Raw genomic sequence first — 27,580 nt, forward strand, 5'->3', positions numbered from 1 at the left:
TTCCTTGCCACCAGAGCTTATCTAATCGTGGTAAGAACAATGAGAGGAGATGAGAGGTTGAGGAAGTGAGAACACGGAAGGGAAGGCATTCAGTCTCCTTAGTCATTGCTGGAAGCTGGACATGCCTCCGAAGGATGGAGCAGTGCAGTGCTTCCTTTCTTTTAAATCACCCATTCCTGCGAGTTCAGAGCATCCTCAGTGCAGATGTTGGCTTTCCATCCCCCATTCTCACTGTTCAGCAGAGAAGGTCCCCACTGTCAGATGACAGAAAGCAAACAAAGCAGCAGAGCAGATGAAAGGTCTTCAGCAGGAAACCCCGAGTGGCAATGGCCAACCTGCGGCAAAGGAGACCTCCGTCAGCGCCTTCGCAGAGCTTTTTGGGTAAACTGGGTGGCAGAAGTGCCTGCTACGTAATGCAAGGAAAGGAGGTGTCATCAGCCCTGCTTTGGGGTTTTGGTGAAGAGTGCAGTTATTTCATAGGCTGTTTGGGGCACCTCTCTGACCAGTTTGTTTGCAGTACCAATGGGGAGGACGCTGAAGGTGGAGGGGACAGCTATGAACATTTCGTGGAATCATAGAATCATAGAATGGCTTGGGTTGGAAGGGACCTCAAGGATCATCAACCTCCAACCCCCTGCTGCCACAGGCAGCACCACCATCCTCCACATTTAATACTAGACCAGGCTGGCCAGGGCTCCATCCAGCCTGGCCTTGAACACCTGCAGGGACGGGGCAGCCACAGCCTCTCCGGGCAGCTGTTCCAGCACCTCACCACTCTCATAGTAAAGAACTTCCCCCTGATATCCAAACTAAATCTTCCCTCCTTTAACTTAAAACCATTTCCCCTCATCCTGCTGTTATCTACTCTTTCACAGAGTTGAAGTCCCATCTTAGTCAAACCAAAGATCAAGAAATCACAGAAATACACCCTACAGCTGTATACTATATATGATGCAGGAAGGTGATGAGCAGCACGGGGACTTCTTGCATCTCCAGTCCATGGTTAGGCAGATTCGTCATGCTGTACATGCATGCATGATCTCCTTGCGGTGAGGAAGCACTGCTTGGTTGGGGACCTGCTCCCTTTTCACACCCAGTCATTTTGGAGGTAAATAAATAAATAAATAAATAAATAAATAATGTGGATGTACATTGGAGGATAAGGCAGGCTGGAATAGTTACTCTCTGGAACAGCAGTATGTTTGCAAGTACTGCCATGTTCCACCCATGGCGATGTAAGGTAGACGTGGTTTATGGGAAGCAGTGTCTGCTAGCAGGTAAGCTACAGCAGCTGTGGAGAGGCAGACAAGCTTTTGATGCGTAAATCCTCCAGTTCTGAGACAAAAAGCTTCATCAGTCTTACCCAGAGAGCCAACTGCTCTGAGCCTGATCCTAACGTGATAACCCTTAGACCGAGAGAGAAGCCAGCTGCTACCTGCGGAGCCGAGGGGAGAGGTAAATTATTCCTGGTACAAGGAGGAAGGATAATCTGGGGGAGGAAAGTGATAAAGGGAAGCTTGGTTTTGCTTGACTGTTGCTTGTTGACAGTGAATTTAATTCCCAGGCTTGCATTTTGAGTGCATTGCGTAGATACCTGTCAAGCTCGATGTATTTGCAAGGCGTACGCCCTGTCTCTGTTATTTATCCAGGTGCTTCTGTGCAGGCTCTGGTTTCATGAGGCAGTGATGTGCACGCTACACTTGGGGAAATTAATACTGCAGTCTGTGAGGTTTTGCTGCTGCAGAGAGCATTCGTGGCAGCACTGACTGAATGTCTGCAAACCTCACAGCTCGGAAGTGAGGTGCTGCCATTTGATGGTGTTGGTCTGCATGCTTTGATGAGCAAACCAGCAAGGTCAAGGAGCTGTTTGAAGAGCTGGAGAGAGGGAAAAAGCTCTGGAAAGTGAAATGTGTCATGATGGATGGAATTTATACTACGAAGCTGTGCTAGGGAAGCAAGGAGTATTCAAATGCATTTGTTTTTGCAATGCGCTTTGTGTTTGGGATGACGTCTGAACTTCCATCTGGGCTTCTGAAATATACGTGGGAATGAGCAGGAAAGTCTACAGACCATTCCTACTTGGCTGCAGGAAAGGGAGATGAAATGAGACAGCAGGAAGGATGGCTCGAGGAGGAGCTGAAGCCAAGGAATACAGTTGGGGTGGTCAGGAGAGGTGCTCAAGACCTCCGTATGGTGGAGCCCTACATTTGCAGGACAAGGGGAAATGGTTTTAAGCTGAAGGAGGGAAGATTTAGGTTGGGTGTCAGGGGGAAGTTCTTTACTGTGAGAGTGCTGAAACAGGCTGCCCAGAGAGGCTGTGGATGCCCCATCCATCCCTGGAGGTGTTCAAGGCCAGGTTGGATGGGGCCCTGGGCAGCCTGGACTAGTATTAGATCTGGAGGTTGGTGGCCCTGCCTGAAGGGGGTGGGGGGGTTTGGAGCTTCATGATCCTTGAGGTCCCTTCCAACCCAAGCCATTCTGTGATTCTCTGATATACAGGGGAGTTGGACTGGATGATCATTCAAGGTTCCTTCCAACCCAAGCCATTCTATGGTTCTATGATATGGGCTGTGCAGGGAGGGGTGCATTGCTTGAGTGCTTTCTTTCCAGCCCGCATCAAGGGATGGATGCACAGCTGAAGCCCTCGGCGAGGACAGGGGTTCCCCTCCCTTGTCTGGTCCAGGTGTCCTCTTGAAGACACAGCTGAACCGTGCCCAAAATTACGGTTGAAAAAGCATTTTGAAACTACAGTTACAATGGATCGCTGCCTTCAGCTGCGTGGGCGTTAACCGCGCGCTTCGGGCCAGCTCACCGTGTGTCACTGCTTGGAAAACTGCTGATCTTAAAGAAAGGCAGCCCATGGGCTGGCAGCACCTGCAGGAAGAGCTCAGCACCACCAGGATAGGGCTGTGCCTCCTGCTCGGCTGGGCAAGAGCTTGTGTACACGGTGTGCATTATGAAGATTTGTTTCCCCAGGTGACCGAGCGCAGGAAATTAATTTTCAGAATCATTAAGGTTAGAAAAGACCTCCAAGATCATCAAGTCCAACCCCAATCCATCCCATCAAGCCCGCTGACCATGTTCCTCAGTGCCACATCTCCATGGTTATGGAGCACCACCAGGGACGGTGACCCCACCACTCCCTGGGCAGCTGTGCCAATGCATCACCACTCTTTCTATCCCCTACCCCCTGGCACAAGTTGAGGCTGTTACCTCTCATCCTATCTCTGTTAGCTGGGAGAAGAGGCCAACCTTCACCTCGCTCCAACCTCCTTTCAGGACTTGTAGAGAGCAATAACATCTCCCCTTCCCAGCTGCTGGCTCAGCCCGTTGGGTTGTAGCGATGCCCCAGCTCCCTGTGCTCATCCTGGCTGCCACCATCAGTTACGACATCGAGGACACAGCCAAGTGTCCTCAGGCACCAAGCAAACCAAGACTCCTGATGTGCCTCTGCTTTTCAGGCAGGTGCCCATGGATGATCAGCTTTGCCTCCTCTTCTTGGTTGCTCCTTCCCTAATTACATCTCTTTGCTTTGGGGGCGGATGTGTTCGCTTTTGAAAGGCTTTCCTTTTCCTGAGCACGAGCCAGAGGCTCCATCCAAACCTGTTTAATAGCTGTTTCTTTACTTTTATGTGTTTTGACTACAGCCTGAAATGTATCATTTGGGAAGATGTTTTAGAGAGATGCCCACTTCTCCATTAACTGCTTTAAAACATCTTCTCCCTGGTTCAATTTTATTTGCCCTTTAATAAAATAGATAATATCTGCTCGACACTACTTTGTTCATCCCTCAGGCAGGTGTTTAAGAGTTTTCATTGTTTTTAAAGTGGCTGTTGCTGTGCTTTTTGAATGGCTGTCAGCTGGCTGAAGATGATGATTAATCTTATCAAGTGCTTAATTGGAAATGCTGTTAAAACGATGTGGTGCAGATGATCACTGAGACGCCCAGGCTCACCTTTGGTCCTTATTCTGTGGTTTGAGCATCACTGCTTCGGAGTACGGGGAAAGGAAGTGTGTGTTGTGAGTACAAAAGGGAGGGGAAGCTCTTCTCTGGTGGCTCATGGTCTGCTTTACAATTTCATTATTTTGTCCATGCACCTATTTTTATTGACAGAGTGGGGAGGAATGCAGTTCCTCAGATGTAGGCGCTTGCTGAACTCAGAGCTCACCCCAAGTGAAAGATAGCTTCAATGCAAGCTAAACAGAAAGCAAAAGTAGGTGTGAAGCCTTTCCATTGGACAGCAAACAAGCTGACTTCTGGAAGATGTAGCAGGGTGTTGGCTTGGAGCAGGAGAAGCAGAGAGGGCTCCCTCTGGCTTTGGTACAGGCCTGCAGAACTGGGTATCAGATATGAATTCCCCTTTGCCACGCTTTTACATTAAATTATCTGTTAATCTGTTAAGTGGTCTACCAGGGTACATATATGTGTATTTAACAATTGGACTGGATGATGTTGGTGGTCTGTTCCAACCCTAATAATTCTATCATTCTATGTATATCCTGAGGGAGGGTCATTAAATACCTGGTATTTTTTGTGTGATGGAGAACTAATGAGGTTTAGATGCTCTGGGGACTCACATTAGTAAGGGCAGAACACTGGCAGGTATTAAAGCTGCAGGACATCTCTGGAAATGCCCCGGAACTGTGGAGATGTGGCACTTGGGGACATGGTCAGTGGGCATGATGGGATGGGCTGGGGTTGGACTCGGTGATCTTAGAGGTCTTTTTCAGCCTTAATGACTGTATGGTTCTATGTACAGGGGATGGTTGGATGCAGCCAGAAAAGCACTGAACACACAGCCAGTCCCCCAGCCATCAAGGATGTGTTCCTCAGAAGTGCAGATGTTAGAAATGTGAACACTGGGATAAATTATAGCCCTGTGCGGTGTGGAGCCACGGGTTGGACTTGGTGGTCTTTGTGGGCCCCTTCCAGCTCAAGATCCTCTGTGATTCTTTGATTCTATGAAGACTGTAGCAACTTCTCCTCTAAAAGTTAACGTAGTAGAAGAGGGGATGCGTGCCAAGACAGGACAAGTACTGCTGCATTTCGATCATCTCTCATCACCTCCCTCCAGTGGAACAAGATGAGTCAAGGAAGGTGGACAGAATGGGGGGATGGAGACTGGTTGGGGACCCGTTCTGAAAGCCACCATCTCCACCAGCTCATGTTGCATTGGAACGGGTTGCACAGAGAGATGGTGGGTGCCCCATCCCTGCAGACACCCAAGGTCAGGCTGGATGGGGCTGTGAGCACTGATGGAGCTGTGGGTGTCCCTGTGTTCATTGCAGGCAGTGGGACCAGATGGCCTTTAAGAGTCCCTTCCAATTCAAACCATTCTATGATTCAGTGTTCCTGCTGGCCCTACTCCCATCACATCAGCACCCTATGCACTGTTCTTCACTCGTATTTTAAGAGGGATTTACAAAGGCTCTGAAGTGATTTAAGTGCTCTGAAGCATTTGAATATCTCAATCGGTGTTTATTTGCAATTAAAGTCTTACAAAAACATTGTGAAACCTGAACCATCGCCTCCATCCAGCTTTCCTTTTTGGAGAATACCAGGCTTTGATCATCTCCTGTCCCTGTAGGTTAGAGCCATCTCCTCTCTGGTGTGCACAGGTTGAAGCAGCGGCAAGGCACGTCTCAGCCCTTCCCAGGGCCAGCCCCTGCTGTGAGGTGGTACCAGCTTCAGCACTTCAAAGCAAGGTGTCAGGAATGTATGAAGAGCAATTACAGATTAATCTGCTCATGGGGGTGGGCGCCTGCACCCCTCCTGACTGCACTGCAAATTAGTGGTTAAGTTGAGCCCCGCAGTGCAGCTATTTATATCTCCAAGGGCTGAGTTATAGCTGTGTAGATTATATCATCCGTTTGTTTAATCCCTTTTCCTTTTTCTGTCGTGCTTTTGACCTCAGTGATTTTCCAGGCAGCGAGTTGCATTCAGTGGTTTGCTTGTGATGGAACAGCCTATTGGTTTTTATCTGCAGGAAAGGGGAGGGGAATTGGACGGCTTTGTCTGTACTGTTTTATTTTCTCTATTGCTCTCCCTTACTCAGCCCCTCTCTCAACAGCTAGTCCCTTTTTCAGAACACCTTTACAAGAAAGGGGTATTCATATCACTTCAGATGCAGCAGGGGGTGTGAACTGGACGGTCTTTAAGGGCCACTATCCCATCCATTCTGTGATCCTGTGACTCACTTGCAATGCTCAAAGCCTGTCTAGGGCTTTTATTTTCCCTCGTAGGCTTTGAGACAACAGAGCTATGGGACAGCCTCTCCCTGTGCTGCTCCTTAGGGGTATCATCAGTTCCAAAAAGCCTGAGAAGGGATGGCTGCTGCCCACCCATTGGTCCTTCATGTCTCCTCCGTTCCCACCACCGAGGAGCGGGCGGTGCGAGGGAGGGTAACTGTTGCTCTTGGATTTATTGGCTGCGATTTTGCAAATAAATGCTTTATAATCACTTCCTCGCCGCGCCTCGCAGCCAAGAAAGCGAGCCGTGCAGTGAAGGAAGGGCAGGCTGCCTGGTTGTGCTCCACGTTTCCCCTCCAATTTGCATTTCCTATTTCCAAGACCGCTTTATTTCGGTCCATTAAGAAGCAGTAGGGCGCTCAGAACGTGCATTTATTCTTACAGCTCTTTCTAATGCATATTTAAAACAAAATTCCAGGCTTGGCACCTCTCCATGAATTCCTGGCTCTTCTTTTGCTTGTTGCAGTTGGGACGGTCGTGCACTTTCCAGAAGCCATCAGAAAAGTAAAGGGCACAGGAGGTGTGGACACGCTGAGGTCAGCTGAATATTTTTAAATATTAGACCATGTCGTGCAAGGGTGGGAAATGACTCTGCAAACAGAGAGGCCTTCTGCAGCACGAGCTTCCCACCCATCCCTCTGCACGGCAGCTCCCACCTCAACCCTCCCACCAAAATGCTCTCTTTGGCTTTCATAGAGTCATGCAATCATTTGAGTTGGAGGGTTTGATTGTAAAAAAAACCTTCTTCCTTACATCCAGTCTCTATCTCCCCCGTTCTAGTTTGAAACCATTCCCCTTGTCCTATCCCAGCAGACCCTGCTGAGGAGTCTGTCCTTTCTTACAGCCCTTCTTTAGACACAGTTGCATGGCAACACATTGGTGTAGATAAGCCCAGGATGGCCATTCAACTTTCATCTTTCCCCATCACTTCTCTTCTTGGTCCTTCATTTTCAAAGCTTCTGGCTGCCATTTGACCATAAGTCAGCCTTTCTCTTCTTGATGCTCAGTCGGTGTATTTATGTGAAGAGGCTGTTACCTGCTGTAGAAAGGCCAGTCTAAAAGGGAATTATGGATATTCATCAGACAAGGCTTCGGAGCCTGCATTTCCATATGCACTGGGGCTGCTGTAGCCAGTTAGACGGGTCCAATGGGATGATCCTTCTCTCTCTCTCCTGATCCTTCTCCTTCCCCTTTTTTCTCTGCCTTCATCCCTTCTGCCTTTAAAAGGAGGGGGGAAAGGAAAGGAAATCAAATTAACTTGTATGGGCAGAGGGGAGGTGTAATTATGAGCAGTGGGACCAATTTAAGAACGGAAGATGTCAGAGAGGCTCAGACTTCCTTTGACATCTTGGGCTTTTTCTTAGAGGATAAAAGGAAAACACACTAATTTATTCCTATATTGTAATTTCTTTTTAGTATTAATCTGTTTAATTAGTGTAGTTCATAAATGCACATATGCAGGGGAGAGATGGAGACTGCCAATTGAAATGGAGGTATTTTCAAGAGGAAAGTCTGATAGGAAAGGCCTCCTGGCCACGGGGTGTTTTAGTCTGCAGGGAGAAGTAACATCCCAAGGGAAGAGGTGGAAAACTCCATTGCTTTGGACCCCTCTGAGTGAGTCGGGATGGAGTATTTGGGAAGGTGCTGGTAGGGAGCAGCCCTGTGCTGCATGGTGGGTAGGATGAGATGATCTAATCGATCCGTTCCCTGTCCAGGTCATCTGGTTTTCATTTCCTTCCGCTCAGAGGTCTGGGAGGGAGGTGGGCTGTTGCTGCTGGTGTTAGGGATTGGATTAAAAACTAGCACAGGTCACAGCCATTTGTCACAGGGTTAATGTGTTTCTGGGCTGTGATTCTGTTACTCCATAGCATTTTAAATTGGAAAAGATTTGTTAGCCTTTGCTCTGGCTCTTTCTAGATGTAGAAGGGTGTAACCACCGTAGCAATGATCGCTCTTCTGAAACCTCAGTTGAAGCATCTCCCAACACTGGCTCATACCAGTAGGGTGTCAGCTCTGGAGCTTAGAAGCTGAATGCTCTTCCACTGAGGTTTGAATCGTTTTTCCTTTGCTTTCCCCCACAAGAAACACCCTTTGTGCTGTCTGCTGGGCTGCACATTGCTACGAGTGGGTCATGGATTTGGGCAGAGCATAGCTGGCTATCGACCTTTGATTTCCTCTCCCTTCTGGTCTTAGTCATCCGTGCAGTTTGGTGTCAAGAAAAGAGGCATGCTAGGATTTGGCCTGGTGGTAATGCTAAATGGTGAGGCTAATAGCTCTTGACGAGCGGTGGCTGAATCATGGCCTGAACACCACAAGTGGTCAACCACCAGCCTTGTTATCTACAGCGTGGCTCTGCTTCTTCTAATGGGAAGGGAAGCGAGCATCTCTGGCTGCATGTGAGTTTCCAAGGAGGGATGGGGAGATCTGAGGGTAATTTCTTACCTAGAAAGAGTGACTTTGCCAGCAAGCTGTATATTGGGTGGTAGAGGAAGAGGTTGGAGGATGTGGGAGGAGGGAAGAGATAGGAGAGCATTTAGGAAGGAGATGGATTGAAGTTTGTTTTGGTGATTGGGGCAGGGAAGATGAAGGTTGCAGTGTTGCATAAAGCAGCAACGCGGGGAGCTGAGGTCTGTGGTGTGCTTGAGCAACAGGATGCTGGGTTTGGGCATTCAACCCAATCCCATAGGGCTCATATGGAGAACCTGTACAAGGAAAGCTGTTATTTAACCTCAGCGGAAAACAAAAAGATTATTCATTACATCTCTGAAGAGTATCAGCAGCACTGCAGCTGCTGACTTCATGGTTATATTTGTCCTTGAAACACCAGTTTCAGTATACAGTGTATTACCCCAGTGCCTGCATGTCTATTTTTGAGGCCACATGAGCTATAATATTCATCTTTAGTTGATCCTCTGTTATAGGGCTCATATTACCTTGTCTCAAGGGTGAGAAATTGAACTAGACAGTGGGCATTTCTATCTCGGATGTCCTCTCCTAACCAAGACTCCAGGGGCTTCCCTTGGATCCATGCTTATGGGCAGCACAGGGCACGTCCATCCCCTTACCCAAATGGGTTTGTTCTTGGGAAAGGAGATGGCTTTTCAGCAGGAAAGGTCCTTCACAGCAATTTTAGCCCCCTGACAGCTTTAATTCCTTCTGAATTCTGCCTCTTGTGAGGGACAGCAGAAACTGGATGCTGCATAATCTCCAGTCCCCTGCCAGTTTCTGCATGCCTCTTCTCAGTAATGAATCCTAAATATTATTTTAAAGGACACTTTAATCCTCCTTGGCAACAGGAGGAGTATTTTTCTGGTACTACTGTTGTATGAAATCATAGAATCATTAAGGTTGGAAAAGACCTCTAAGATCCCCAAGGCCAGCTCTAATCCATCCTCCATGCCCATAACCACGTCCCTCAGTGCCGCATCTCCATGGTTCTGGAGCACCTCCTGGGACAGTGACTTCACCACCTCCCTGGGCAGCCTGGTAAATACTGCTCCATGTTTAAGATTTATATTAAAAAGAATACCATTAGAAATGCTGCTATGGCATTTTCCTCCTAAATTCCCCATTCCCTTGCAGTCCCAGGAGTTACAGCTTTATTGCTACGCGAGGTCCAAAATGTGAGTATGAGTATAGCTGAAGACCACACGGAAATCATCTCATCCCTTTTCTCCTCCCCTGTGTGAGAAGGCAAGGTGTGTTTGAAGGGAAGACCATTGCCAAATGCATGGGAGTTTACAACTTGGCAGAAAATAATGAAGCAATTGTGGGCTGCTCTTGCATTTATTGCTCGGGCAAGGCAGGGCGATTATGGGATGTTGCTTCAATTTAGCTAATTCTTAGCAGCACAATGGTGATTTCATGAAAGTTATTTCAGTCAGTATCAAAACTGAAACACAATACAGATAGGTTTCCCGATAACAGTTTCGAACAAGATTTCCTTTTATCCTGCAACTCTTAAATAATTGCCCCACTTGCTCTTTGCTTTTATTGTACTTGAGGTTTTAAAAACTGAGATTGTTTTGGAAACTGCTAATTTTAGGCACATCTTGATGCTTTATTGTTCCCTTAGTTGTGCTTTTTTAATGCTGTGGCAGAACCTCGGTGGAGAAAAGGAAGTCATCTGTGTCCTGGGACTTGTAAGTCTAGACTGGATGAAGGAGGAGAAAACCCAGCTGGAGTCATCCCCGGCCTTTTGAAATCCCTTTGTTTTCCCAATCCAAAATTCACCACTCATTGCCTTAATACACCCTCGTGATAATTGGATAGAAGTACACCTACGTTGAATGAGTGTGAAATTGGGAGCAGCTTTCCAAGTCAGTAGATATATATAATAGTCAACGTGGGCATTACAGATACAATAGAGTTGCCAAGGCAGGGCTTTCCAATAGTGCCTTGCATAGCCCCGTATCGTCTAATTATTCCGCTTCAGCGTCAGCTAACAATGAAAAGAAGATAAAAGCTTGGCAACCAGTTTGCTTAGAGGGGTCAATTTATCCCAGCTCTTTGTAGGGCAGTGTCATTTCAGGCTTTTACACGGCGGATAACGCCATCCCCCCACGGTAACACGCGCTGCAGCGCTTCCCTAAATAGGCTGGGAGAGGACAGTAGGTTGTACACGTCGAAAACGTACCTTGGCTCACATGAATTATGTTTTCTGAATGGAAATAACAAGGTCTTGTCCTTACGCACCCAGTTTTTGAGAACTGGGTCAGTTGGACATCTTCCATGCTGTGTGTTGGGAGGGCAGGGCTCGTGGAGCACGGCGTTGGTGCGTTCCTCAGCAGTAGCAAGGAGTGGTTTCTTTTTTCCCCCAAGAGAAATTTCTTCTGAAGTAATGTACAGCAGGTGTTTCAGCTCTCTGAACACGAATCCAGTACAGTGGGCTCGTTTGGCACGGATTATGAAACAATCATGGGGCTGTTTACTAGCTCCAGTACTTCTGGGTGACCTTGGACCTCAACTTTGGAAGCAGCTTAATCCCTCTGACCCTGGCATCCGAAAAGAAGGATCTCAGTTTTCTCTGACAGCTTCAGTGTTTTCCAGTACCGTGACAAACTGCTGCTGTTGGCCATGGTGAAGGGCTTGGGTACAAGTGGCAAAAGACCTGAGTTCCTCATTCCTCCCCTCTCCACCATCCGGATACTCATTACTTGGGGATAGAAATAGGAGGACTCCGGAAGGCTGAGCATTGGCAGTCAGGTGCCAAGGTAAATATAGCCCGGACCCTGCCTTTAACTGACTCGAGGCCATCATGATTACATGAGGAGCCCTGCCTGAAAACAGCTGGAGTGGCGTGGCCCGAGGTGGACAGATGGCTTTGAACACTGGCGAGGGAATGCTGCAACATCCCAAGACATTCTTCTTTTCCTCAGCAGCAGGCTGGGACCTGTCCTTCCCGAGCTGCCACAGAGCACTGAGGATCAGAACGCTACAAAAGATCAATGAGAAATAAAATAATAACACACTTCTCTCTGCCTCAACATGGATTTTGCTCCAGAAACCATGGGAGATAGATGTGCGTGGAGGGTAAGAAGTGGCGTTGGAAACCTTGAGGTCTTCCACCCAAACCACAGATGCTGCTGGTGGGTACGGATAGCTGAATGCCAGAATGCTTTTCATTTTGCAGTCTTGCTGAGGAAAAAGAGGGGAAAAAAGGCCACTTTTGTTAGACTTTTCTGCAGGATCTCTGGGGCCTGGATCAGCAGGATTTAGCTCCTGGTTGTGGTTGCTTCACTTCCTGAGTGGAGCTGCTTTCATCTCGTGCAGCCAAAGGACTTCCAGGCTAAGAATTGAAATCCAATTTTCCTTTTCCAGTAAAACATGAAGGGCTGTTTGAGGATGACCCAGCGCAGTCACATGAGTTGGAAGAAAGGGGAGGAACTCATCCTTTTGTTTTGTCACTCAGTGCTTTCATTAATCCAGATGTACCTCTTTTTTTTCCCCTCCTTCCTCTGCTCTTCCGACTCTTCAGCACTGATGCTCAGGTTACATGGCTGGAGGCTCTGTCTGGCACAAAGCATTTGGAAATTCTCCTTGAGCCAGGAGGGAATTTGGAGCTGACCCCTCGACCTGCTCAGCCCCTTACCTGTAAATTGAGCCACCTTTGATCCCTGCATTGATTTCCTCTATGATATGGATGGAAGGAGGCAGGACAGCCAACTCCCATGGTCTGACAGAGGGAAGATGGCTGTACAGCAAGGATTAAAAACAGCAGTGCCATTATTCATGCATGCTCCAAACAGTAGCTGGCTCCCTGAGGCAGCAGTTTGCACACAGTGAGGTACAACCTACGTTACAGGGTATATCAAAGACTGGGATTCAGGACACCTTGCTGTCCTTGTCTACCCAGCTTGTCACCTGCATTCCAGCTTGTCAGGGCAAGCAACCAGTTCCTCGACCAGAGCTGGGGAATACTTTGCTCTAGGAACCCACTTCTTGCCAGCAACTGTGAGTAAGTGGTGCCAGATTTCCTCACCAAGCCCTTGGGTACTGCAGGGCTTGTGCAGTTAAATAGCCCCTTGTGCTTCTGTGTGTGTGCAGCTCAGCTCCTACCTGCCAAGCTGGGAGAACACCAGCTTGGATGTGCTGCACCAATGGCTCTCATGCCATTTCAGGCCTTTAGAGGTGAGAGAAAAGCAAAAAATGCCCCACATGAAGATGCTGTCAGCTGCTGGAGTGTAGAGCCATGGTCTGCTCCAGGCAGGGCTGGTCCTGAGCAGTGGGGATACACCAAAGGATCATTCTGGGTAGATAAACTTATGGGTGGGGGTAACCTTTGGGACCTCTTGATGAGTTGGTTGACATTGACCTCATGACAAGTTGGTTGGTGTTTTTGTGGCTGAGTGTGACATCTCTCGTGTGAGGTAGATTTGACTTACCTGCTCTACTTGGATTGTAGGTACTGATCATTGCCACACCTTCATCAGTAAGATCTATAATAGATGGAAATGGTGCTTGAGTCCCACCCTGGCCTTAGCACTAATTGCTGCTGCATAACATTGGAGCCAGTGAGAGTCATTGTGAGAAACTAGGAAAGCAACATGGAGGTTTTTGGGTTCGAATCACAGACTCATGCATTGGGTGAGGCTGGCAGGGACCTCTGGAGGTCGACTGGTTCAACCCCCACTCAGGCAGGGTGCCCACAAGCATGTCCAGATGGCTTTTGAAGGTCTCCAAGGATGGAATTATAGGATCATAGAGTGATTTGGGGGCCCTAAAGATCATTGACTCATTCCATGGCTTTTGTTTGAGCATCTGCAGCCCCACATTGAGATCTAAGTAGAGAAACTGAATGAGGAGAGAGAACAGAGGTGCTGAGATGAGCATCCCTGATGCTGGGATGTTTGGAGCCCCTTTGGTGGGGGATTGGACTTGAAATGCACATCAGTTCTGTACCAATAGTCTGAGATGCGTTAGACCTGGCTGTCACCAAAGAGAGATTTAATCTTCAGAGTGAGAGTGAGGACAAGTGTCAGCAGGGGGAAAATCTGCTGCAGCTGAGAGCTGGCAGAGGGCTGGGAGGGTGTTGAAAGGGATGACGTGGAGCATGTGCATGCTGATAGGGCCAGGATCAGGGCAGGAGGGCTCCTGTGTCTCCTACAGTGGGGTCTCCTTTGAGGTACCCTCAGATCAGCAATGGAAATGCATCAGTGCACACGTCTGTGTTTGTTGTGAGATTCCAACATCTTCTTCCAGTTACGCAGGTGTCCGTGTTCATGTGTCAAGCATTCCCATTTAGAGGTGCACCCAGCAAATTTAAGTGTGATTCAGCTGATGTTTATGATCACCCTATGCAGAGAGTCCCATGGAGCCAGACCCAGTGTGAATAACCACCTCTGCGCACTGTGAACAGAAATACAGCCCTGATGAGCCAACACATACAGAATAATCCCATTGCAACATGCTGTGAATGTGGAAGGGGAAAGGATCAATGCACTGATTTTATCCGGGGAGGGGTGGAGTTACCATCCCTGGAGGTGCTTGGGAGCTGTGGAGTTGTGACACTTGGGGACATGGTCAGTGGGCATGGTGGGATGGGTTGGGGTTGGACTTGGTGGTCTAAGTGGTCTTTTCCAACCTTAATGATTCTATGATTTGTTGGTGAGCTGTCACTTGATTTATATTATAGCTGCTGATGCCCACAGAGGCTTCCTGCGGAAAACCATCTGTATTTTAGCTTCTCATTCCCCGGGAAAATGCATTACCTGCTACAGCCCTGCTGCTTTTCTCAGCTTCCTCTGTGTAGCTTTGGGGAAGGGCTGGCAACAAGGTCACAGGGGAACGTGGGAGGAAGGCTGCAGTTGGCCCAGCTGGTTTCAGCCTGGTGCCCAGGAGCCGGACCTGCTGCAGGAGCAGTGTGTGCAGCCCTCTAATCCATGGCAGTAAATCACATGCAGAAATGTTGGCTGGTCGGACGCAGTCCTCCCGGGCTATCTTATGTAAAGTTATTCCTCTTCTATTACAGGGCTCAAGCTTTGCTCCCTGTCGCAGAACTGCAGCATCTTCAATTACAGAAGCAGTATCTGCCAAAGCGGTGTTTGGATGCACTCATCAAAGCATATGTGTTTTGCTCTCCTCTTCCAAGCTGCTTCTATGAGCTCACGCCAAAGTACCCAGCACTCCCTGTTGTTTGCATGACACATTTCTGCTCTCCCACTTCCCTTGTTTCTACATATATGATGACCTTGGAGGTCTTTCCCAACCATAATGAGTCGACGATTCTTTTTTCCCTGCCATCTCTTGAACTGCTTTGCCCACAGAGGGAGGAGAGGAGAGGTGATGGAGTGAGCAGGAAGGAAAAACGGTGTCTCTGTTTGGTGAAACTCTAACAAGCAATTTGGGATGTTTTCCCCCCTCCAAACACATTGATCCAATTTGAAAATCCAGGGCTTAAAAGCACAGATGTTTGGTGTGACACAGACATGGCAACTTCCTAGCAAGAGAGATGGCTTTGCTGCTGGTGCGTTCCTGTGGGCTATTCTGGGATGAGAGGAGTACAAACATCCTTAAAGCGGCTCACCCAAAACTTTCCTTCTCTCTGTGCACTAAAACAGCTTTTGCAGATGCTGTGGATCCCTGTGGCCATCCCTTGGTATCCCCAGGGCAGGACCAGCAGTGGGATGTGACCTGGCCAATGGTTCCGTCATGGTTGGCTGCTGGCAGTCCTGTCTGTGTGCCCAGAGAGAGCAGTGGGGAGATGGTGGGGGTTAATTCTGTCTGGAGCCATATCTGGTAGTCAGAAGCATTGAGGATGCGAGGTGGGATGGTTTGCTTGCAGCATGGGTAACTGCCTTATTTTTCAACTCATTAATTTTAATCCCAGCCCACGCCAACAAGGATCACAAGTCAGGGGTGCTGCTGATGTTCGTTGCTTGACTCTGAATAAACATCTCTGCATCTGCCATTTATAACTGGTTCCTCCGGCTCGTGTTGGAGCACTCAACACCTGAAATGCCTCTGAGAACATCACGTGGAGACTGCAAGTGCTGCTCCCTTCCTGCAGCACAGCATCACACATAAGGCAAAGTGTGCTGTAGGGACTGAGCTGTGCCCAGTGTCCTTGCTGCCAGTCCAGTCAGTGAGTGGCTGCTCGGGTTTGCCATCAGCCTGCTCTCACTTCATCTTGTGGGCTGATTGTGGAGCACTTACCCGAGCTCTCATGCTGCATGCTGGCAGCTCCTGCAGAGTGGTGGCTGCGATATGGGGCTTTGCTTGCAGCAATGCAGCCTTTGGGCACTTTGGATTCTTTTCTTGTTCAGCTCACATGATACTTAATTCCCTGAGAGGGAGGGAAGGTGGCATCACCTATTCCAGAGCCTGCAAGTCTGCCTCTGCTCAACAACATATGGATTGATACGGAAGATACGAATCATTTGAGTTGGAAAGGACCCTTAAAGGCCATCTGGTCCCACTCCCTGCAATGAACAGGAACACCCACAGCTCCATCAGTGCTCAGAGCCCCGTCCTGCGTTACCTTGGGTGTCTGTAGGGACTGCACCATCTCTCTGTGCAACCTGTGCCACTGCCTCACTGCTATGTGTAGGATTCAATTTTCAAACCATATGCACTTCCCAAAATGACATCTCTTGCTCTGCTCCCTCCCAGCGGAGGTACCCTTCCCTGCCTTTGGTTGTAGCACCATTTGCAGAGGGTCTTCAAATAACCACTCCTCTTCCTCTGCACCTGCTCAGTATGGGCACAATGAGGCTTGGGGTGAAGTATAGCTTGGCTGGGACAAACCAAGCATTGAGATAAACAATCTGGAATTTAGAATCATAGGATCATCAATGGATTGGGTTGGGAGGGACCTTGAAGCCTATGGAGTTCCAGCCCATGCCAAGGGCAGGGACACCTCCCAGCTGGATCAGGCTGCCCAGGGCCCCATCCAACCCAGCCCTGAGCACCTCCAGGGATAGGGCATCTTCAGTGCCAGGGCCTCACTGTCCTCTGAGTAAATCTCTCCTCTCTTAGTATAACACCATTACCCCTTTTCCTATCATTGCACCCTCTGTCAGTGAGTCCATCCCCATCCCTCCAGGCTCGCTCTGCCAGCCAGGATACCAAACCACCTCAATTTGGTTCAAATTAGGAGGAACAGGAGGGAGTTCGGATGCAGGTTTGCCCCTTGTTGTTGTTGGGCCACGTTTCACAAGGGCAAAATGAGATGAATTTGCTTGTCTTTGCCACCGAGCAGACAAATACAACACTGGGCTTCATCAACAGGGTTTGTCTTGTGTTCGCACAGCAACAAGCAGCCACAGAGAGCCGGCTCTGTTCTGTGTGAGCTCCTGTACCATTTTACGCCTGGCTAGGGGAATCTCTTATTTAATGGCAAGACTGAGGAGCCTTCTGTGTATTATGCTGCTAGCAAGGGGGTGGTGGGAAGGGGTGTTTGTGTGGGAGCGCTGCTTTTCAAAGCCTTTTCAAAAGGCTGAGACAGCGGACACTTTCAAAGATGGGGATGTCTCTGGTGCTGTCCGCAGCCATTGTATAGAAATAGAAATAACGTGGGTGGAGTTCTCTGTCATCCCAGATGGGTCTCAATGAGTTAAATTTAGCAGCATTGTGATGGTCCAGCTGGAATCGTGTGTTTGCAGGGCGAACGCTTTTGCACAAGAGTTGGGTCCTGCAGGTTTGCCGTCACTGCTTGCTAATCCATAGTGTTTGAGCCCTCTTGTAGAGTCTTCGTGTTTGTTGGAATGTCACTAAAATAGAAGTGACACGAGGTGATATTTAATGCCTGGTCAGGAAGATGTTTATTGGCAAAAGGGAATGGGCCATAAAAGCTGAGTTCCAGCATTACCTTCGCTCTGTTCTCTCTTTCATACACATCCAGGCTGCCGTCATCAAGGAAACTTGAAATTCTCTGCTGGTGCTTTTGCACACAAAATGGCCAGAGATGGAGCGTATCCATGGAGGAATGAAATATCTCTGATCCTGCTGCAAATGAAACCTCTGGAAATGTTAAAGAAACCATTTATTTCGGCTGCCCCATCAGTATCAATAGCAGCCCCTGCGCCGGGCACTGGGGCACCGTTTTGGGCTGAAAAGTGTCCCAGCGAAGGAGAGGGAGATGTTCTGTCTTGAGTGCGATGTGATGGGTGGTGCTGCAGGAGGGAATAACCTGTCTGACACTGTGATGGCTTTCATCCTGGGTTTTTCCAAAACAGATTGAGTTGCGGGCTCAACCTCTCACCTCTGTGTTGGAAGGGACTTCAGGCTTCTCCTGGAGCTCCATCTAGAGGGGAGGAAGATGGGCCCATCCTGGTGGCCTCCCTTGGGTGTCCTCAAGTAGACTTCCCATTGCTCCAGTGGTCCTTTTCCTTCCTTTGGTTTTGGGGTGGTGCTGTGTGGAGCCAGGGGTTGGACCAGTGATCCATGTGGGTCCCTTCCAGCTCTGTCATTCTGTGACTCTACAAACCCATACAGAAGAGCTGTAGTTACACCACAGACACAGTTCCTCCTGCACCAGTGAAGGGGATTTCTCTACCGGCCCCACAGGTGCAGCTGTCCCCACTGAGGATGTAGAAACCACACCGTGCTCTGCGGTTTCTTGTGGGTTTGATGACAGAAGGCAATTGGTTGTGGTTTGGGCTGGGGATTTCCTGGTGAAACAGGTCGCCATGACATTCCTGTTACGATGCTCCTGCAGCACAAAGAACACTTTGCCCATGAAAATCTAAAGGGAACGCTGTGGAGGTGTTGCACAGAACTGAGCACACAGTGCAGCCTGGCTATCAAGGCGGAAGCAACCTCAGAACAACATCTGCATTCAGAGAATCACAGGGGTTGGTAGGGACCTCAAGAGATCCCTGAGTCCCATCTCCTGCTAAAGCAGTTCCCTACAGTGGATCGCACAGGTCAGCATTCAGCCGGGTCTTGAATATCTCCATAGAAGGAGACTCCCCAACCTCTCTGGGCAGCCTGTGCCAGTGCTCCGTCACCCTGACCGTAAAGAAGTTCTTCCACATGTCAGTGCAGAGCTTCCTATGTTCAAGTTTTAGGCCATTGCTCCTCGTCCTATCGCTACACACCACCAAGAAGAGCCTGGCCTCATCCATTTGCCTCCCACCTCCCTTTAGATCTTTATAAACGTTTATCAGATCCCCTCTCAGTCTTCTCCTCCCCAGGCTGAACAGACCCAGCTCACTCAGCCCTTCCTCATACAGGAGATGCTCCAGGCCCTTCATCATCTTGGTGGCCCTCCGCTGGACTCCTTCTAGGAGATCTCTGTCTTTTTGGAACTGAGGAGCCCAGAACTGGACTCAGTATCTAAATGTAGCCTCACTGGGGCAGAGCAGAGGGGGAGGATCACCTCCCTCACCCTGCTGGCCATGCTCTTTGTAATGCACCGCAGGATGCCATTGGCCTTCTTGGCCACCAGGGCACACTGCTGGCTCATGGCCAACCTGCTGTCTGTCAGGACCCCCAGGTCCTTCTCCACAGAGCTCCTCTCCAGCAGGTCAGCCCCCAACCTGTACTGATGTATGTGGTTATTCCTCCCTGAGGGCAAGACTCTACACTTGCTCTTGTTGAACCTAATCATGTTCCTTCCTGCCCAACTCTGCAGTCTGTCCAGGTCTCATTGAATGGTAGCACAGCCTCCTGGTGTGTCTGCCACTCCTTCCAGCTTTGTATCCTCAGCAAACTTGGGTATACTCTATCCCTTTACCGAGGTTGTTGATAAAGATGTTGGACAAGACCAGACCCAGCACTAACCCCTGGGGAACACTGATAGTTACAGACCTCCAGCCAGACTCTGCACTGCTGATGACCACCCTCTGAGCTCTGCCAGTCAGCCAGTTTTCAATCCACCTCACCACTCACTCATCTATTCCACATTTTCTAAGTTTCATAACAAGGATGTTGTGGGAGATGGTGTCAAACGCCTTGCTGAAGTCAAGGTACACAACATCCACTGCTTTCCCCCCATCCATCCAGCCAGTGATGACATCACTGAAGGCTATCAGGGTGGTCAAGCATGATTTCCTCCTGGTGAATGCATGTTGACTACTCCTGGTAACCTTCTTCTCTTCCAATTGCTTGGAGATGCAGTTGGATTCTTCTCTTCTTAGCAACAGAGGTGGCTTTGCTTGGGTTGTGCCTATTCTTTTCTGCTGGTTACTGTTCCCCGCTGTGCCCTGAAAGGTTTGAAGGCTGCTATGGAAGTCCTGACCGGCAGTGCTGCAGTCATGTTGTTGGGGAGATTCAAATACAGAGTGAATCGTGAAGAACATGGCTCAAATTGGGCCATTATGTAGTCACTAAGGACAAGAAACTGCATTTTTCTTTTAGGTTTTGCTTCAGTATCTCCAAGGACTGAGGACTACGCTTTGATCGCAGAGCCATCGTGCCCAATAGTTGTGCTGAAAAATAGGAAAAATACAAAAAAGAAACCCACATTTTCTTCTTCCACGATCTGATTGTTTCTCTGCCCTTCGCCCAGCGAAATGCTGCGCATAGCTGCTGGCTGTTAGCATCTCCTGCGACAGGAGAAGGACATCCTCTGCTCCAGGGGATGTGTGGCAGTAACCATGGAAATGCACCGAGGCTTTTGTCTGAGCAGTGCCTCTTCAGATCAGCCCCACTTATCCCAAAGTAACAGCCTTTCTTGGCTGCCTTTTTGTTTCAGAGTGTAATCACGTTAGTCTGCGTAACCCTGCGGGAGCGATGTGCCCAGCTCTGCGGTGGGGCTCTGAACCCTTCAGCATCTCTTCCTTCTGCACAAGGACACGTGGAAAGAAAAATACCCGCGTGGAAATAGAGCCACCGGAGGCAAAACAGGAGTTTGGTCGTTGTTCAGGAGCGTGGGCTGAAGAGAGGAAATATTTGGGAGACGGATCTGTTTTTATAGCTGTAGCTTCTATATCATTATTTTTTTCTAACGAACCATTTTCCAAACCTTTTCAGACAGTATTTTTGCAAGAGCAGAAGACTGATTCATGAGCCTGCTGGCCCCAGCATCCCAGTAGTGCAGGCATTGCTGGGTATTCTCGGACACCCGCTCTGTTCCCTTCATCCCATCCCACTCCTTCCATGCTCGTTGGCTCCATGCTGCAGATTCTTCCTCTGTGATGCTTCTAGTTGTATAATTTGAAGGATTTGGGCTTTCTCAAGTGTTGTCTGCACACAGATTATTCCGGGCTGTGATCGTAAGCCTCTCAAATTGCTCCGCGTGCAGATGTGCTTATCCAGGAGTTGGAAATGAATTGAAATCGCTTCCAAAGGACATGAGAAAAGCTTTGCTTCCAGGAGGAACGTGTCAGAGGGAGCGTCGGGACATCCCTCCTCCTAGGACAGCCTTCTGCATGTTTTCTTGCGCTTCTCTTACTTTCATTCCCCCTAATTGGCGGTAATTAGGCTAATTGCTCACAAAAGCAGATGTTCTCTCTGTGGTCGCATCGGAACAGCTTACAGTGCACTGCAGACACGAGTGCGTGGCATTAAAAGCCTAATTCCTGTAAACAAGCCTACTGGAGGGTTAGAAACAACTCCTCCAGCTGCACCAGATTCATTAAGGTTGGAAAGACCACTAAGAACATCAAACCCAACTATTGACCCATCACCACTGTGCCACTGAACCACGTCACTCCAAATGCAAACATTTCTGTTTTAAGGCAGCAGTCACTCTTTTACTGCTCTGTCGAGCCGTTCTCCTTGCGCTTGCAGTGTGCTCTGCTAACCTACTTGTAGGTTGAGCTGGAAATGCTTGCACATCCAGCAGCGCTGCAGATTCTCAGCTCCGATTCTTGGAGCCTTCAGCACAAGATGTGCTTCCAGCGCTTTTGGCAGTCCCGTACAGCAGCGAAGGAGGGAAATGTTTTCAGCTCCAGTTCCCCTCGTTTGCAAACTTCCTAATGTGAGAGAGAGGCTGTGGGCTGGGAGTGCATCCCTGCACTACGCTTGGGCTATCTCTGTGTCTGCCCTTCTTGCAAATAAGGGCATAATATATGCAACACAATGCAAATGTATGTAAAGAGTAAGGTCTGCTCCGCTGAGTCTTGCTTGTAACCAGAAGGAAAACAACCCAAATGCTTTAAAGCTGCCCCAAAAGCTGCTTGCTGGGCAGGCAGCACCTCGGTGCTGATCAACGTGTTGCTTTGTGGCATTTGTCTTCCCCGTGCTCGCCATTGTCACATCGCTCACCGGGAGCCATTTGAGCACTGGAGTACACCCTAATTAGCAGCCTCTGATTTTTCGAGTTTCATAATCAGTGATCTCGGCTACACCACAAGTGTTACTGTGGCAACAGGGCTGAACCGCTCAGCGGTGCAGAACCACGGCAGGTAAACAGGGATTTCGCTTTGTCAGGGGCTGCTCCCCGCTCCGGCTCCACGCCGTCGTCCCGGCCGCGCTCAGGGTAAGCACAAAGCTCAGGGTAAGCACAAAGCGCCGCGTCGCCGAGCGGTGCTAACCTGGCAGCTCGGCCTCCCCGAGGAGATCTTAAAGCTCTTCTGGGAACCATCCCCTCCAACACCGCTGTGTGAAGGAGGATGCTCAGCCTGCGGCTGCCCAACGCTCCATCAGCTTGCAGCGTAGCTCAGATCTGTGCAGTGCTCACCTTCGTTTGTTTTATTTTGGTGTTTTCTTGTTTTCCCTCCCCACGTACCGTGCGCTCGCTCTCCGAAATGCATCATAATGGCTGTGCTTCGTCCTGGCTCCTAAACCAAAAGCAATCGGTCCGGTACAACAGCGAGCAGCGAGATGAAACGCACAGATGCTTGCTTTCTCTCTATTACAAATGATGCCTGGAACAAAGAAGGGGAAACCTTAAAACGTGATCTTTAAAATAATAAACATAGTCCGGTATGATTTGACTTCTTTATTCCAGCTTATGGAGAATGGAGCTGGGATCACGCAGCCCCACTCCTGCCTTTAAGGATGTGCTCTCTGCTTTCCAGACCTCCATCTCCATCCCTGGCAGCTCTCTTCCACCCCACTCACCCATGTTTCCCATTTTTCTCTGTTTTACCTTTTCTTGGCTTTAAGGCTCCCCTGTCCTGCTCTTCCCTCTTCTTGTGGCCAAGAAGGCCAACGGCATCCTGTCTTGTACCAGCAGTAGTGCAGGCAGCAGGAGCAGGAGGGGATCATCCCGCTGTACTGACACAGGTGAGGCTGCACCTCAAGTGCCGCACTCACTGTTGGTCCCCTCACTACAAGCCATTCGTTTGGGGAGTTAAAAAGCCCATTTGTGAGGCTGTGCAGCAGTAGGTGAGGCTGAAACTTGGAGATCTGCACTCTGTAGCAGTAGGGGGGCCTTTTAGCATCACTCTGACAGCACGAAGGCTTTCTGCACCCCAGAAAGCCAGGTGGAATTGGTGTCCCTAATTACCCTTTCGATGCATGTCCATTGAGATCTCTGTCTTGCTTTGAAAGAGCACTCCGTTGTAGAGAGTGGAGAGTGGGAATTTAGGATGTGGAGATCCGTGGAAGGCTGGGCAGGTGCTCGGTGATGCAGAAAGCAAAGCCCTGAGCTCGTCCTTCACAGCACTGGTACAGCTGCTCCAGGAGAAGCAGGCTGTTTATTTAAACGGGGTGGGGGGGAAGAAAGAAAGAAAGAAAGAAGTGTGTTTTAAGAAAGGGTGAATGGTTGCTGTGATTCATCTTTTCTGTTCAAGTGTGGAAAAGCAGAGGGTGGGGTGGGGGAATAATGCTCAGTGACACATCAAAGCCTTCACTCCAGCTTTGGAGACACATGCAGGGGATTAGTCACCCCGTGGCAGTGCAGCAGAACGCTTTTCCTCCCCACCAGCAGCAGCTCCTGCCCTCGATGGCCAACCCTGCTGTAACACAGCCTGCTGCAAAGCCAGAAGTTGGGGATGACGGGAATCGGTGCTGCGAAAGCACTCTGCAGTTGGACCAGCCTGATCCCGGCGGGACCCAGCGCTCTCCTCCCCCTTTGTCAGCTTCCTCTGCTTTGCGAAAGGATGGAGTGAGATGGCAGACACTGCACAGGGATGGAAGGAGAGGCCAGGCACCGCACAAACCCGGTGCTCCAGCAATGTAAAGGAGCAGCAGAAGGGGACAGGGAGCGAGGGAGCAGCAGGTTTGTCTTCCAGCACGGCTGAGCTGTGCTCGTGGCTCTCTGCCACTGAAAAGAAAAGACATTTCCCCCCTTTCCTTTTGCACTTGCTCTTGTCTAACCCTACTGGGAGCTGCTTCGCCGAGCTCAGCACAAACCACCACCACTTGTTACATTACAAAGCTCCTGCTGCCTTCTTCTTTTCCCCTCCCATCGCCGATCGCTCCTTATTTTTACAATCCTACAGCCCAAACCCAGCCTTCCCCCAATCCCCATGCGGGGCAGCAGCTCCCGGGGCACAAACCCCTCCTGCCTTTCTGGGAGCACCTCCAGCCAACCCTTCAGCTCGCCGATAGTTCCCCATTCCCAGCGAACCCGGCTCCTTCTCCTTGGCAGAGCCCAAGACATGACGTCAGGGTGTTTTTCTGCAGCGCTCACAGGATGCCGCAGCCGGCCAAGAGCTGTGTTTATGTTGATAACATTACAAGTATTTCCTCCCTGTTTCCGAATCAGCAGGGAGGGAGCAGAGGGGGAAGGGAGGCTCGAGTTGCTCTGGCTTTGGGGTAGGGCTCTGGAGGCCCTTTTTATAATGTTAGGAACTGGGTATGGCAAACCGCTGGCATTTATTTGGGCTGCCCAGGGGGATTGGGAGGATGCAGAGAGGAGGGGCTGGGACAGAGCTGGCCGTGCCGTGGGGATTTTGCACTCGCTTTCTCCTCCAGATCCATTTTTACAGTGATAAAGCAGCTGATGGCCGGGAACGGCAGCAGCTCCAGGGGTTTTGTTTGATGAGCTGGTGATGCCCCAGGGGCTGCCTGGGCTCCTTTTGCTTTTCATATTCACAGCCTTGTCATAAAGCCATAAAAACTGTTAGAATGAGCGAATCATGGAATGGTTTGAGTTGGAAGGGACCTTTAAAGGCCATCTGGTCGCACTCCCCTGCAATGAACAGGAACACCCACAGCTCCATCAGCGCTCAGAGCCCTGTCCTGCATTACCTCCAGGGACGGGCACCCACCACCTCTCTGCGTAGAGCTCACCCAGGCCTGCCTGCATTTTGCTTTCTTAATAAAACTGGGCCAAAGCTCAGGAAAATGCAATGATTTGGTGCCATTTCCCCCTCGTGCAGTGTTAGAAGTAACACCATGGAGGCTGGAAGGGCAGACAGTACCTCACCACTGATGTCACTCCACTCAGCAGAGCATCACCCTTCTTGTCTTTTCCGGGCTTTTCCAGCAAGAACCCCAGGCTGATCCAGGAATCACAGGATTGTTAAGATTGGAAAAGAGCTCTACAATCCCCAACCCCAATCCCTCAATCCCTCAGTATCACACATCTATGGTTCATTAACATCTCCAGTGATGGGGACTCTTCCACCTCCCTGTGCAGCCTGACCACTCTTTGGGAAAAGAAATGTTGCCTAATATCCAGTCTTTCCTCCCAGCCTCTCCCTGTCTGCATCCATAGAGCAGGAGATGGCACAGATTGCCGTTCATGGGGATTCTCCCCAGCAAGAGCCAGCTCGCATCATTCAAACTCTTAAGAAGGCTTTGGAAGAGATTAAGATCTGTTTCTCCAAGAATGGGTCCACTGTAGGATGTGCAGAGCCCACGTGAATCACAGAATCACAGAATGGCCTGGGTTGAAAAGGACCACAATGATCATCTGGTTTCAACTCCCCTGCTGTGTGCAGGGTCACCAACCACCAGCCCAGGCTGCCCAGAGCCACATCCAGCCTGGCCTTGAATGCCTCCAGGGATGGGGCATCCACAGCCTCCTTGGGCAACCTGTTCCAGTGCTTCACCACCCTCTGAGTGAAAAACTTCCTCCTAATATCTAACCTAAACCTCCCCTGTCTCAGTTTAAAACCATTCCCCCTTGTCCTATCACTATCCACCCATGTAAACAGCCATTCCCCCTTCTGTTTATATGCTCCCTTTAAGTATTGGAAGGCCACAATGAGGTCTCCCTGAAGCCTTCTCCAAGCTAAACAAGAACCCCTCCTCCCTGTGTCGGTGCAGTGTGGGCATAGGATGAGCTGCATCCTGGGGCAGGGGTCGAGCAGCAAGGAAAACTGTGCTCCCAGCAATGTGTGCTCCACTGCCCTCAGTTTTAATTCATCCATTTCTGCACTGCCCAATTTCTATGGGTTTCCACTGGAGGATGATGAAAGCATCAGTCCCTTACAACGAGCTGCTGCAGCTCTTGCTGGCATTGCAGCCTCCCAAGTGTAGCATGACTGGAATTTAGCACAGAGAAGACGTGAGATCCCTTTGCAACACTGGGAAACCCACTTAGTGTAGGGAAGATCCACAGTGCAATTGCTCTTACCTCTGGTGCTCAGTTTCCTTCTCCTTCAGGGTTTGTCTGACCTTCTGATCACTGATCACTTCCATTTTTGCCAGGTCTTCATTAGGAGGGAGGCAAAGAATGTAGGCGGGTGGCGCTGGTGGGAGGATGCTGCTGGTGGGGCTGCATCTTTCATGACATCAGCCTTGTCCCCTTGCCCAGAATTTGGGATGGGTCTCAACTGAAGCATATTTGTATCAATACGATGAGAGCAAACAATGCAGGGAGAATGAAAGAGGAAGGAGAGATTGCAGGAATGAAGCCCTTTCTGGCAGGGCTGTTTCAGAGACTTGCAAGCTTGGGGCTGGATGATGATATCTGACATCATACTTCTGATTGCCTCTGGATCCACGCCTGTTTCAGAGAAGATAACCATACCCATTTTTTAGGAGCTTTTGGAAGGAAGAAACAACCAACAAATGCCATAAAAACTTCGAGCATGCATTTTAAAAGGGCTGGGGGAGAAAGGTTGGGGATTGTTCTGGGAAAAAACAATTTTACTGATGTCATCATCCTGTAATTTAATTTTTCAGGACGCTTCCTGGGAAGAAATGCATGGCACAATGCATGCGCAGCACAGGCAGCGCTTGCAGATTGCTTTGGGTTATTCTTTGCAGGATGGGTGTTTGGGGCTTTGAATTAGGCTTCCCCAAATCCAGAATAACCCATAAGCGTCCACCATCTGCTTAAGTCTAATGTGAAAAAGGGGATGTGGGTGTCCTGGAGATGAGTGATGGGGAGAGGTGAGCCAACCTCCCCTCTTTTGTGCCTTTAGGATCACAGCTCTTTGCTGTGTATTGCATTTAGGTTTCATCGTAGCACACTGGTGTGTGCACTGTTACATGAACTCCCTATTAATTTCCTTTTCCAGGTGGGGATGTATGAACATCCAAATAAATCCTTCCATCCACGTGCATACAGTGACTCCAGCCACGCGCTCACTCATCCCTTCCAGCTCTATGCAGCAGCATCCCCAGTGTGAATTAGTTTGGGATAGCAGTTCAAATAAGTGTTTTTTTTTGCTCTTTTACTCAGGTCAACATGGATCTATGGTTCTTTGTCCTTTTGCTTGGAAGTGGCCTGATCAGCGTCGGTGCTACCAATGTCACAACAGGTAAACCTTGCTTACTGTCTCCTCTCTTCTGCCCCTAAATCATCTGTAGGATGGAAGGAGGAAATGCTCTTGTTCTTATGACTCACCCCTTCTGTTAGTTGTGCTACAAGGGTGGCAAACTGTAGGTGCTCATAGATGGGACCTGCAGGTTTTTCCCATGGCGAACATTGATCCTCTCTTACAGGGGCATTAATCCTTATTCCCTCCCTTCATCACAGTATGTGAGCTGCTTTTATAAGACTGACACCACCATACTGTGCAAAGTGCTCTCTCGTAGAGTTGGGATGTGTTGGTTGTTTTCCTACTTGTAGTTACAGTAGCACAAATCCATAGCATATAAA

At 49.4% G+C, this 27,580-nt stretch overlaps 1 protein-coding gene across 5 annotated transcripts in view; it reads left to right on the forward strand.

Moving 5' to 3' along the window:
- Positions 1–27,580, forward strand: part of PTPRA (protein tyrosine phosphatase, receptor type A) — a 98,014-nt gene that overhangs the window by 49,270 nt on the left and 21,164 nt on the right. For 3 of the 5 annotated variants that reach the window (XM_015286026.4, NM_205154.4, XM_040698741.2), the window contains one exon: positions 27,161–27,239. In XM_015286026.4, coding sequence (XP_015141512.1) covers positions 27,161–27,239 — 79 coding nt within the window. Of the gene's footprint in view, positions 1–2,676; positions 6,786–14,719; positions 23,801–27,160; positions 27,240–27,580 lie in introns of those variants that run through there. The other 2 variants (XM_046939922.1, XM_046939923.1) reach the window with 2 other exon arrangements.

The sequence above is a fragment of the Gallus gallus genome, chromosome 4 (assembly GCF_016699485.2).
Source record: "Gallus gallus isolate bGalGal1 chromosome 4, bGalGal1.mat.broiler.GRCg7b, whole genome shotgun sequence".
In the NCBI taxonomy this organism is placed as follows: Eukaryota; Metazoa; Chordata; class Aves; order Galliformes; family Phasianidae; genus Gallus; species Gallus gallus.